General features: G+C 44.0%; 2 protein-coding genes across 3 annotated transcripts; both read right to left on the bottom strand.

Moving 5' to 3' along the window:
• Window positions 1-75: 75 nt before the first annotated feature.
• Window positions 76-4710, bottom strand: LOC148166649 (eukaryotic translation initiation factor 4 gamma 2-like). Its single transcript, XM_088048702.1, has 5 exons — window positions 3486-4710; window positions 3175-3431; window positions 1720-1891; window positions 814-1667; window positions 76-763 (listed from the first exon to the last, which is right to left on the bottom strand). The coding sequence occupies exons 1-5, from the start codon at window positions 4357-4359 to the stop codon at window positions 701-703; spliced, it is 2220 nt and encodes a 739-aa protein (XP_087904828.1). The 5' UTR covers window positions 4360-4710; the 3' UTR covers window positions 76-700.
• Window positions 4711-6058: 1348 nt separating this feature from the next.
• Window positions 6059-11784, bottom strand: LOC148166648 (protein mesh-like). 2 transcript variants are annotated; one of them, XM_088048888.1, is made up of 9 exons: window positions 11528-11783; window positions 11330-11464; window positions 10016-10939; window positions 9706-9966; window positions 8843-9476; window positions 8042-8786; window positions 7379-7994; window positions 6392-6563; window positions 6059-6345 (listed from the first exon to the last, which is right to left on the bottom strand). In XM_088048888.1, the coding sequence occupies exons 1-9, from the start codon at window positions 11703-11705 to the stop codon at window positions 6243-6245; spliced, it is 3768 nt and encodes a 1255-aa protein (XP_087905014.1). In that variant the 5' UTR covers window positions 11706-11783; the 3' UTR covers window positions 6059-6242. The 2 variants fall into 2 exon arrangements, with proteins under 2 accessions (XP_087905014.1, XP_087905013.1); XM_088048887.1 differs by lacking the exons at window positions 6059-6345; window positions 6392-6563 and adding an exon at window positions 6714-7331 and having other exon boundaries at window positions 11528-11784.
• Window positions 11785-12044: the final 260 nt, after the last annotated feature.

Raw genomic sequence — 12044 nt, 5'->3', positions numbered from 1 at the left:
GCTGCTGTTTAAACACGGTAAGAAACAAATGAATTTCCGAAGTGGACAAGGGCAGATAATAAAAAAAGTCAAATATAAAATTTACGTCGATAGCAAAATACCACCGAATAGTTTATTAACACAATCATATTCACAGGACATGATTTTATAATTTATGTGAAACATTGACTAATCTAAGTGTATTGGGAATTTAACTATTTATAACAAAATACTTGAAAAATAAAAATAATAGGACATTGAATTACATAAACTGAGAACACATCGTTATAAAAGTATATATTATAGTTTGAAAAGCTCCTGAAGTATAATCATTAATTTATCAACACAGTCAAGAGTGGTAGGTGCGGGTACAATACTGAACCACGTCACATTCAATTTGGGTGTCAATCATGCAATAGGTATATAAACTTACAGATCTAAATCACTTTTCCTATTATTCAATTAATCAATAAAAATTAGATTATAAAAACCGTTCACGCACAGAAATCAACAGCCAGTGGTTTGAACATTTTCCAGCTAGAAGTTATTCGGCGCGTAAAACAATGAAAATTCATCGAGGCTTAACGACATTTTGTTAGCGGACTACAGAAACCTTTGTCGACACCAAAAACAAAGAAAAACAGGACTGGAGTTCCTGCATTTAATAACTTAAATTGTATTAACTTTTCCTAAATCAGAACAAGCGACGAGTCGCCCGTGTCTAATCCTCCCCCTCTTCTTCCTCAGATTCGGCCTCCTGCAGCCACGTCAACCACTGGTTAACCTAAAGAAACTCGTTGAAGAAAAAGACGACGAAAAATGTAAGAATCTCACCTGAAAGAGCGCTTGGCCTTTGCCAGGATACGCGTCGGTGACGTCTTCTTTCCAGTTGAGAAAGGCCTCCTCGTCGACGATCTCCAGATCGTACAGAGCCATGAACCACCTCAGGAGTTGTCCCCTCGGGAAATTCAGCGAGTAAAAGTGAACCTGCAACGAATACACCGCCACGAGTTGAAGTGCCAGTTTTTCCCTCAAGAACGCGTGTAAAATCGGCTGGTACCGCTCCAGCATGCTCTTCTCCTTTTCCGCGACCGCTTTATCATCGCCGCTGGCAGCCGCTTCTTGTGTAATGTATTTGAGTAAGACGGTCATGAGGGCGTTGATGAAACCCGGATCGTTGAAGATGGCCGGATCTAAATTCTCCTTGATCCATTTGTAATACGACTGCGGATTCGGATCGGCGTTGAGCTGCCTGCTTAATTCGGCTTGGATGCGCAATAACGGATATAAAAATGTCAAATCGCGCTCTTCCAGTATTTCAGACAGCCGCTCTTTCGTCTTGTCGCTTTCGGGGAGCTGAGTGAGGAGATTCACTTTGCTCTTGTTGAAGAGCTCGGTGAGTTCTTGTTTGCCCCGTTTCTGATGTAAATGTTGCAGGACGAGTAGGAATAAGGGATAATGCGCCCCGTTGTCGGTCAACGAAGCCACTTCTGAAAGGGAAGTCAGATGTTCGCTGATGGCCATCGAAAAGATGAACGACACCGCGCTGATGGCCTTCTCGATCTCGTTTTCTCGTTCGTTCAACACGTTGCAGAGCGATTTGAAGGTGTCTTGAAGGGTGTTGCTATTCACGGCGCTCTCTTCTTTCAAACTGCTGAGGAACTTGATCAATTTCTCTTGTTCCGCGTCTAATTAAATTAACGATTAAAGTCGATTGTTGGCTGTTTAGACGATGTTTACCTGTCTTGTCCAAAGCTATCGACAAACCTTGCGATATGACGTCCTTGGCGAATTTGTCGGGAACCTTCTGTTCCTTGAACAAATTGATTGCTTGCTTCAGATCGATTTCGCCTTTCCAATAGTCGTCTAGCAGCGAAGAGAACTTCTTCATCACCTCATCTTTCGTTGGACCCTGCACAAACGAAAATGACATTTAGAATAGAAACGAAATGAATCATTGTCAAAACTGGTGGTTTCTTCTTGATGCTCGAAGGTCGTAGGAAAAATAGTGTACACAACTCTTTGGAAAATGTCTTTCTTGCACTCGTGTAATATCTGCATTGACACTCGTGCGAAATTGGTCACTTTCCGCACTTGTTATGTAAATATCTATTGTGTGGTTGTTTCTGAGAAGACAATTTTGACAGGTCTGTGCGGATTTTTTCATATCACACTAGTGACTTTTACTTTCTTAAATGGATGTCCGAAAACATCAACCTCTAACTATGTAAAATACGTCACTTTTATACGTCGTAGAAAAATGACATTTAGAATAGATAAGAAATGAACTATTGTCAAGACTGATGGTTTCTTCCTGATGATGGAAGATCGTAGGAAAAATAGTGTATACAACTCGTCGGAAAATGTCTTTCTTGCACTCGTGTACTATTGACAACAACGAAATGTGTACGGCGAAATTGTCTAGCGTAATTTTCACTTTAAATCATAGGCGCACTTCTAATTGTCATTTATGACAATTGATGATAAGTTAAAATCGGTTAAAAGTTAAAACTGTAAAGTCTGTTTTTTTTTTTAAACCGCCAACACCGCAATCTTCCTTTGCATTACAACCGGCAACGTTGCCTAGGGAGATTTTTGGTGAGAAAATAGTTGTCAAATTTTTGACATTTCTGAATATTAGGCTGAATATGGTTTCTTTTACAGCGTGTTGGATTGCAAATCAAATGATTTAATAGTGAAAAGACTGGGCACAGCCTAAAAGGCCGTTTTGTGTAATCAAATTGTCAATTAGGCAACTAACCTATTTGATTTTAACACCAAAAAGTCACCATCGACGACGTTGCCGGTTGTAAAGTGGTGGGAGAGTGCGGTGTTGGTGGTTTTTTAATAAAACAACGGACTTTAGTCGAAAAACCATAAGATATTGCAAAATTTGATGAAAATTGGCTGCTGATTAGTAAGAGTTGTATAGGTAAAATAAAATGTTTAGGAACGCCACTGGTCAAAGTCTGATTTACATTATGGAAATTCAGAGAAAAATCCATGACAACAAAAAAGTCGTTCACATTTCGGTGTTGGCTGGCACTCGTGCGAAATTGGTCACTTTCCGCACTTGTTATGTAAATATCAATTTCGTTCGATGAAAGACCTTCAAAACAAAAGTGCTATATTTAACGGTAAAACCAAAGAACCTTGGCACGTGTCAATAATCCAAGGCGCGCAATTTGAAATTACCTTATCCTTCTTCGACTGTTTGGGCTTCTCCGAGCTCACTTGCTTGATTGGAAGCGGTTCCTTGTGTAAAGCCGGGGGCGGTTGTTTCATGGTCTGGGTGTAAGTAGGCTCTATGGTTCTAGTATTCATGATGTTGTTGCTTTTGACGGAAGCCTTGTTGAAAAGCATCGACGAAGGTCTCAGTTCGACGTCTTCAATCTCCTCTTTGGGTAAAATAAAGTTCTTCTTGAAACGTGGAGCGATTTCTTTGTTGGATTCTGCGAGTAAAGTTAAGAGAGAGTTTTGCAACGACGAAGAAGAAGTGGACTTACGACTGTTGTATTGTGAATTGGCATTGTTTTGGTTGTGCTTGTACTGTCCACGTTGGCTGGTGTTGTAGTTGTTGTATCCGCTGCGTTGGTTGTTGTGTCCGCGGAAGCCTCCATCGCGCTGGTTCCCGAAGCCGTTGGAACCGAAGCTATTGGCCGAGATGAGATTTGGCGCCGAAGGCGTCAAATTCATGCTCATGATCATGTCGTCGAGGCCGCTTCTAGTCTTCATGGGGTGTCGGAACAGTTCTGAAAGGTTCGATCTGTCGCTGTCCCGATCGTGATGGTTTCGATCTCTTCTGAATCCCGGCCGATCGTCGTCCGCCGGACGGATCTGGTTGATGGGCATGGGGCCTTCCACAACCGTAGCCTTTCTCGGCACCCATCCATCCTGTCGCAAGTCGATTATGTCTTTCAACATGAAACGAATCCTGGGCTGCAAGTCCACATTCTCCGTGAGTAGTTTCATACGATCGAAGTACTGATCCATGAGTTTCTGGCCCCTGCTGGAATCCAAGATGCGGCCGCAAGTGCGCATGATTTGACACAAACACTCCAAGTCCTCGGTAGGATCGTCGCCGCGGCGCACCAGTAACTCCTGGATGCAGCGGTGTAGGATGCCTTCGGAGAGGATCTCCAACTTGCCCAGTTCGCCGATGAATTTAATGTTGCCAAGCATCTTGCGCTTGGCCACTTGTCGACGCTCCTCATCTTCATCGTTGGAGGAGCCGGTGCAACTGGATTCCAAAGCCGCCGCGCGGTTGTCGAACTCTACCTTGCACTTGTTGAGCAGAAGCAAACGGAAGGTGCAGGCGCTCTCGTCGGATTCGAAATTCGGAGCTTCTTCAGACAGGCGCTTGCAGAGCTGTGCGTACATAGACGAGTATTTCGGCTCGTCGAGGGCCTTGTCGAAGATGAGCAGAATGACCCCCTTTAGGATGACGCTCGAGTGGAGCTCGATGCGAAGCAGGTCATCACTCAGCTTCTGGAACTTCTCCGGGGTGAGCTTGTTGAGGATGCCACGCACCTTGCGGAAAACGAGGTCGTTACGAGATTCGGGTGTGAGAGCATCTTGATGTCGCAATGTTGATGGAGGGACCCAGCGTCGCTTCACGGGGGGAACAGCGTCCTTCCCCGAATTACGAGCTTGTGGCCCCGTCTGCCTGGGGCTCTCCGTCGTGGTGGTGATCGGGCGCGCCTCGAAAACTCTCGCTTCGCACCAGGTCAAATTCACTCAGGCAAGGCGGCCTCCGCTAGCTGCACAAAATACAAATCATTACAACACCTGGGCGCACAAAGACGCTAGGTCGACGACCCGCTGCCTGAAAGGGGGGGATGCAACGTTCAAGGTCCCTCTGCCACATACCAAGGATGTCTCGGACAATGGCAGGTGCCCATCGCAGACAAAGAACCGCAATGGAAAAAATTCACTCGCCTTGACTACTCCACCCCTTTCGGCAAAAAACAAGGAAAAAACGCCCGAAATCACTGACTATTCTATCGACTACTAGAAATGTAGACATGACGCATTGCATTGTTCAGAAAGAAAACCTTCGGCCTCCACTCGCTCGTTCCACGTCCACCGAAAATCAAACACAAACTTACCAAACCACCAAAACTCAAAAACTCTACAAATACGACGCGCAAAGACAAAAATCAGAGCAAAAAATTACAGAAATTCACAAGAAATCACTTACTGGCCGTGGCTTGTTGTTTGTGAGAACACTGACTGTCGTTCCTCGTACAAAATCGGCTACTTTCGTAGACGAGAGAGTGGAACTTTTACTTGCAATTTTTAACTAAATCCACTGAATAATTAAACCCCACGCCACGATAAACTTGGAACTAATAAAGTCTGATTTGTTAATTCCCAATTTTTACCATTAGACACATCACTGGGAATAGTGACAGACAAAAAAGTTTCTAAAACGACAATGAAAGTTCAATTCCGACAGGGCTGCCACGACCAAAGTCCCTAGATTACCGATCGATTTACTTCCTTCCACGAAATTCAAATTATTCATCCAAATTCCGATAGGTTTAATCACTCCGAAATTTGTACGTGAATAGGTAAATTAGATGTCGATGCGAAATTAAGTCGATTTTTAGAAATTACAAAGAGCAGTTATCGAGGACAGTAATTAAAACTTTCACATACCATTCTATTTTCTAGCAGTCAACTTGCTTATTTTAATAAAACACCTTGTATTTTATTGCATTTTTGCAGTCGATATGCATATTGAAGATCATTTTCTATATACCGTCCTTAACTTAAATTGTATTATTTCTGAAATACCTAGATTTTTCAAAAAAAATAAATAAAATTTGCATTACAAAAAAAAATATATTATACTATTACATTTTTAAGATTTTTTTTATTTCTATTAGACCACCAAATGTCGATTTTCAAATACTGTTCAGCTTCAGGATTGGCTAGCGTTTTTTCGTCTTAACTCGATTATTTCTTGAGCTAAAAAAATTTGATTTCGAAATTTTGGTTCAAAATTGTTGCCTCTGATGTTCTGGGACACCTTCTGTATACGTTTATAACACTTGAAGGGTTAAAAAAGAACACAAACTTGTTATATTTTTATTAAAAATCATTAAGTACGAAATCTTAACATAAAAACCAACTTTTTTCAAACAGGTACATCTCTGTTTATAATTACGTCTAAAATAAGAGAAAAAAGTTAAATGCTAGCGCGTAAAAGAAACAACTACAACTATAATACTACAATTACGTATTCTTCAACTGGGAAATCAATCTATCGTGGTTTCTTTTCCGCTAATAATGCTGCTGGCAGCGTCGTCATCAAAGTGCTCGGATGAAGTAAGTTTTCTTGCGGCCATTTGTTGAGCCTCCCTATAATAACACTTTAGTTTGTTCTTACAGCACCAAACTCATTTACCTCTTCTGCGACTCGTACTTCAGCGCTTCCTCTTCTTCCTCGTCCCTCTCCTGCTGCTTCTTCTGGAAGAATCTGTACGCGATATAAACGAACAACAAAACCAGCGGGATAAGCACTGCTAGAACAATCCCAGAGGCTATCCCAGCCTGTCGTTGCGAGTACTCTTGCTGACCTAATAGAAATTACAAGTGTAATTGCGCAAGTGTAAGGAATGGCAAATAAAACAACAGTAAAAATCCATTCCACATCTAGGAAAGGCGCCTTCACTTATACCAATAATCTTATCATCTTCCTAACATGTGAAACAGATCGTTTACTAGTCTCAAGTTCACACTTTTATTAACAAAATTGTACAACAACGATAGCACATTCCACATGCTAGGAACTACGACTTAGACATCTGTAATGACACTGCTTTGACTCTGACTACTCGTGACGCGCTCTCTTTTCACCGGTATGGTGTAATCATCGGAGTTGTAAGTGTATCTCTGCGGGTCGCTCAAATTCGGATTCGATTGAAACTTCACCAAGTCCGGCTGATTCTTAAAAGGCTCGGTGTAGATGACCTCCTTCGGACTCGGTTTGCTGTCAGGATCGTACTCCAAATCAAACGGTTTCTCTTCGAATTCCACCTCAGGAAGTCCATCTAATGGTTCGTGCGTTCGGTACACTTTATCGTAACTTCTTCGTTTCTTCGAGCTACTGGTACTTGACCGGTCACTGGGCGCGGAAAACTCGTCGTCGGAAAACGCCGGACTAAACGGTCTAGCTTCGAGTTTCGTGGTGGTGGGAGCAGGGTTGTACTGCCACGAGTCTTTGTCGTTTGTTTTTTTACAGAATTTATAAGCCAAGTACGATATGATTAGAACTATTGGTATAAGTACTGCAAGGATTATGCCACTAGTTATAGCTGCCATTCTCGACGAATATTCTTGTTGTCCTATTTAACAATTACGTTAACCGCGAAGCGAAGAAGTTTCTACTTACGTAAACATTCGGTGTATCCGTACTCCGGGGTGTTCCACTCTCCATTAGCCAGACACTCCCTCCTAGGATCACCGACGAGGATGAACTCCTGGGCGCACTCAAAGGAGACTTTGGTTCCCGGAACGAAGAGGAACGTGTCCTTCCGACCGAAACGTGGAGTCTCCAGGACGCCGCAAGAAACAATATTCTCCCGATTGATGGATTTCAGCGCCTTGATCGAAGCTTTGTAATTGGCGGAGAAGTGCGCCACGTCTCTATTGTACGTCATGGCGTAGTCGTAAAGACAGTCGTAGTTGGTCTGGGTGCAGAGATCATAAGCCTTGTTCCGGTACTCGGAGCGGTTCTCCGGAATCAGCGTCTCTATGACCATACTAAACTCCGGTTTAAACGTCTTATTGTTGAAATTAGACGCAGTTTGCCCGTGCTCGCGTGTAAAGAGCGCCGCCCCTTTCATGGGGTCCTCCACGTCGTCCAAGATCCACTTCATTCCAAAGTCCGTGTAAATCCGCTCCATGTCGTTTAAATTAGTGGAGACGCCAGTGCGAGTGCCGTCAGGCAACGTGAAGTCGTCGAGGATGTCGAAACTCCAGTTACCAAAAAGTCCGCGGGTTTGGTTCTGAAAATCAACGAGTTATAAGGGGGCGAGTGCCGCCAGAAACTTACAATGAACGCCCAGGGGAGGAAAACGCGCGCTGTCATGTACCCGCTGTTCTCCACCACCTCCACGCCGGCGCCGGAGTCAAACATCATAATAACCTCCGACTGGTTGAAAATGTACGTGGGGGTGTACACAGTGACGCCTGGGAAATGCTGGAATTTCAACGAAGGGCGATCGAAATAGACTCTTTTCCCGTTGGCGAAGACGTCCAAATGGTACCTCCACCGCGCCTCTGGTGGTCTACGGCGCACTTCAATAACCGTCGAGGTGTTTCCTCTGGCCACAACCGACGTCAGTTGAGTCGCGCGGACTTCTCCATAGGCGTTCATCGGCATCTGCTCGAACCTCCCTTGCACCTCTAATCTGTTTCGGACGTTGTTCGACCGCACCAGAGCAAACTCCCCTTTTCCATTAAACGTGTACTCTAAATCATCGAAGGTGATAATGTGGGGATCCCCGTAAACCCCCGCGACTCCTGGAGCTTGATAAGCAACGCAGTCTTGAGTCGGACGTCTTTCAAACCGAAGGGTTTCACACCCCACTGCGGTTTCTTCCTGCCACAAACAGCACAGGAAACGGGGGACCATGTCGTTGTACCATTGGGAGAGAGTCGGGACTTTGGTGTTTTCGTACCATGGGATGAAACCCAAGTTGTGGCTGCGGCGGGGGTAGGAGCCCCATTTCTGGTCGTACGACAACATGAGGTAGTGGTTTTTGTCGTAGCAACACTGCTGCTCCGCTCCTTGCAATCTGGAAAATCAAAACGAAATAAAATCGAACTCGGAAATTATTAATCATGGTATTACGTGGGAGATCCGGTCTTGACGCAATGCACCGCCTGTCGGTGGAAATAACACTTGGGATTAGCGTCCTTGTCGCAGTCGAAATCCGGCATAAATCTCCCTTTATCCGCCAAAGCTTGTTCCAGAGTGCAAGGACATTGAGGAAGCTCGCTGGCGAAGTTCTTCAAGTATCGATCATCTCGCAACCAATTGTCGCAGAGTTGTTTCGGCCAATTTTGCCCGTATTTTCGTTCCCATTGCGGGCCAAAGTACCACCCTAAAGGAATAGGTCTGCTCCATACTAACGGTGTGATTTTCACTTCCCTCTGACCATCGTTTATTGGAATGGACTCGGTTAAGTTAAGCTGGATGAAGCCGAACTGCATATCAATCAATCGCTGATCGTTGCGGTTTCTGTATTGGGAGGGAATAATTGTGTATTTTCCGGTGTTTTGGACATTGGTGGCGATGTCAGTGATGTAGAGAAACTCAGGACGGGCGTTGCTCTCGCGGTAGCCCCACAGAGACATGCGGATGGCCGCGTTTTCGTTCATTGTTAAATTCTGTTTTTCCCAGGTTATTCCGATTTCGTTCGGGTTCTTCTCGTTGTAGGCCATGTCGTCGAAGAAGATTTTCTGAGTGGCACTCGCAGGAGTTTCTAGAAAGAAATTTTCTAAAATCCTGTCGCGAAATTGCTCATGAAAACCAACAGAATGTTTACATTTATGTCATACAACTTTAAACAGTCAATTAACTCTAAAAAATTGCAAAACTGTAGAGCAAAAGACCCAATTGGATGATTTAAAATTTGATTTCTTTTGAAAGATGGAGTGTTCAAGAACACATTGTTGGTTTTTCTTTGAACAAATTTCTCTGTGTGAACGCACCGACGTAGTATTTCCCTTTGTATTTGTACGTTCCGGGACCAATGGCGATTTCAAGAATGACGTAGCCTTCGACCAGGAGCTGCGGCTGGATGCAGATCGCCCGATTCCTGCTTATGTAAGTGCCGTAGACCTCATCAGCGGTATCAAATTTGCATGTAATTTTGTCGTCGGGTTTGAAACAGGGCCCTGTGATGTTGACGACGGTTCCTCCAAGCATGTTGCCACTCTCCGGCGCGTACACCAGGTCCAAATTCGCCCCATCTAAAACAACCCAATCAGAACAGTAATGAAGGCGTTATAGGGGACTAACCGAGATCTTTGTTGCAGCTCCCGAGGAGAATATTCTCGTCGATTCTGAAATAATGCCTCCCTTGCTTGTCGTTTCCGTATCCTGTGGCGCTGAGATCGCGAATGACGGAGTTTTGACTGTACGGGTCGTACGAGTAAGATCTCGTTCCGTTTCCTGCGTTGAACCCTACAAAAGCTGGGATGCCACCTTCTCCATTGATGGTGTCTCCACCGGCTTCCGTATGCGTGGTCCAGACAAGATTCAAATAGTTGAACATGGCGTAAGTGTAGACTTCATCCGTGGCCAAAACCAACTGGAAGGTGTTGGTTTGGTAGAGTGCGTTTCCAAAACCGCCCCCAAACGAAACGTTTTTCCACGTCGCAATGATAGCGTGCTTTGGATCGAAGCTGTCGGCTCCAATCACGCCTTCTCGGATGTCCCACTTGAGACGCTCTCTGATTTCCGCGCCCATGCGGTCGTTTCTTTCGCGCAGATCGCGTTCCAACCGGAAATACACTCCGGGTTTCCTCTTATCAATGTCCTCGACTCGTAAATTCCCAATGCGACATTTACTGAAGAAGATTCCGATGAAGGAAGGATCGTTCTTCTTCGGCCATTCTTTCACCGGGAAAACCAGAGGGTAGGTTTCGTAGTTTTGAGGAGGATCGCTGAACTCCAAGTAGCCGTTGAGGGAGACTCGCGTGTAGTTGAAGCGGAACCCGAAGAACGGTAACTGGAAGTTTAGATTCTTGTGGACTTGAGGGGTTGACGTTTGAATGGCTTTTTGGTAGTCGCCGTCGTTGTCCGCGCTCCCTCCTTTGTCGTAATAAGGGTACATGAGAGGTTCGCGAATTTCTTTCAAGCGAGCTTCTGTGACGATGTAAGGGGGGCCTGCGCGACCTCGCTGGCTGTTTTCAGGAGGCGCATATTCGGATTTCATCGGATCTGAAAAATTTCAGGTTTCGTCATCTGAACTCGTTTCGTACGACAAACAAGATAAGAGATATCATGTTTTAAGCCCCGTTATCGAAAAAATCGATTCTGGGGAAATTGGACTTTGGAAAAAGCGCCTTTTTGGGGAAATTACGACCATGGTTGTGGCCCTAAAACCATCAAACGCGAATAACTTTTCGAGAAACAGAAAAAATCGATTTTGCCAAAAATGGACGGACACACCAATGCAAATACCAAGAAAGCTAAATAAAATAAGTTGGACTACATAAAAAAGGTGGAAGAAAGGAGATTTGGACACCAGGACCACGCCTAATCATGGCGTTTATAAAGCAACATAATCATATCACTGATAAGCAGAAACAAAAGGATTGTGAAACCAACCGTAATTCTCATTATAATCAAACGTCAATTTTCCATTTTGGTCTTTGCGTAACACTACATCAGGATCGGCGGATGCAAGGATTTCAACATCTTTGTCTAAGTTAGCTTTGGCAGTAGTGTCACGTTCGGGTTTTTCTACAACATGCAAATGTTAGTACCACAGTCTAATCTACTCTACAAGAAGAGGTTTTTCCTTACCATAGTTCTCGTCCGTTTCCACAGGTTTCTCTTCGTTCGGCGTCTCTTCCGCAGGACTCAGAGCCTCAGGTCCCATATTATGATCAACGACTTCAACATCTCTGTTTTCAGCTTCCTGTTCAAAAGTCTGGACACTTAGAAGGAGGAGCACAAACGCGCACTTAAAAAACGTCTTCATTTCGTCACAGAGATCATTAAAGTCAAAATTTGATTCCTTTCAGGTTCGAATGCCAGCACTATCTGATTCAGCTAACGTCTCATTTTTATGATTACAACCGATAAGATAGCAGGTGGAGTTGATGAGACATTATTTGTATTTTCATCGATTAAATTAGCAAAGTTTTTGGAAAACAAGTTTGATGCATTAGTCACGATTGAGGCTGCTTCTGGACTAAAAAAAAACAATAGATTTTGTACCTGGTTTAGAATGTAAATATTTGGAAAGTCAACAGTAAATGGAGTAATTGAATCTAGGACTTTGACACAGTTTGATAACGTTTTTTAAACAAAGAAAACT

This window comes from Gnatocerus cornutus, unplaced genomic scaffold, assembly GCF_029298725.1.
Source record: "Gnatocerus cornutus isolate USDA-ARS CGAHR unplaced genomic scaffold, icGnaCorn1.1 ctg00000023.1, whole genome shotgun sequence".
In the NCBI taxonomy this organism is placed as follows: domain Eukaryota; kingdom Metazoa; phylum Arthropoda; class Insecta; order Coleoptera; family Tenebrionidae; genus Gnatocerus; species Gnatocerus cornutus.
The sequence above is the reverse complement of the archived record's forward strand: the minus strand, read 5'-3'. Positions and strand labels throughout refer to the sequence as shown.

Coding starts and splice junctions, on each gene's coding strand:
- LOC148166649 (XM_088048702.1), bottom strand. CDS start 4,359: ATGTACGCACAGCTCTGCAAGCGCCTGTCTGAAGAAGCTCCGAATTTC. Junction 1,668..1,719: donor GATAGCTTTGGACAAGACAG/GTAAACATCGTC, acceptor TAATTTAATTAG/ACGCGGAACAAGAGAAATTG. Junction 764..813: donor AAGGCCAAGCGCTCTTTCAG/GTGAGATTCTTA, acceptor GAGTTTCTTTAG/GTTAACCAGTGGTTGACGTG.
- LOC148166648 (XM_088048887.1), bottom strand. CDS start 11,705: ATGAAGACGTTTTTTAAGTGCGCGTTTGTGCTCCTCCTTCTAAGTGTC. Junction 10,940..11,329: donor TGATTATAATGAGAATTACG/GTTGGTTTCACA, acceptor GAAATTTTTCAG/ATCCGATGAAATCCGAATAT. Junction 7,995..8,041: donor TCCTCCCCTGGGCGTTCATT/GTAAGTTTCTGG, acceptor GTTGATTTTCAG/AACCAAACCCGCGGACTTTT.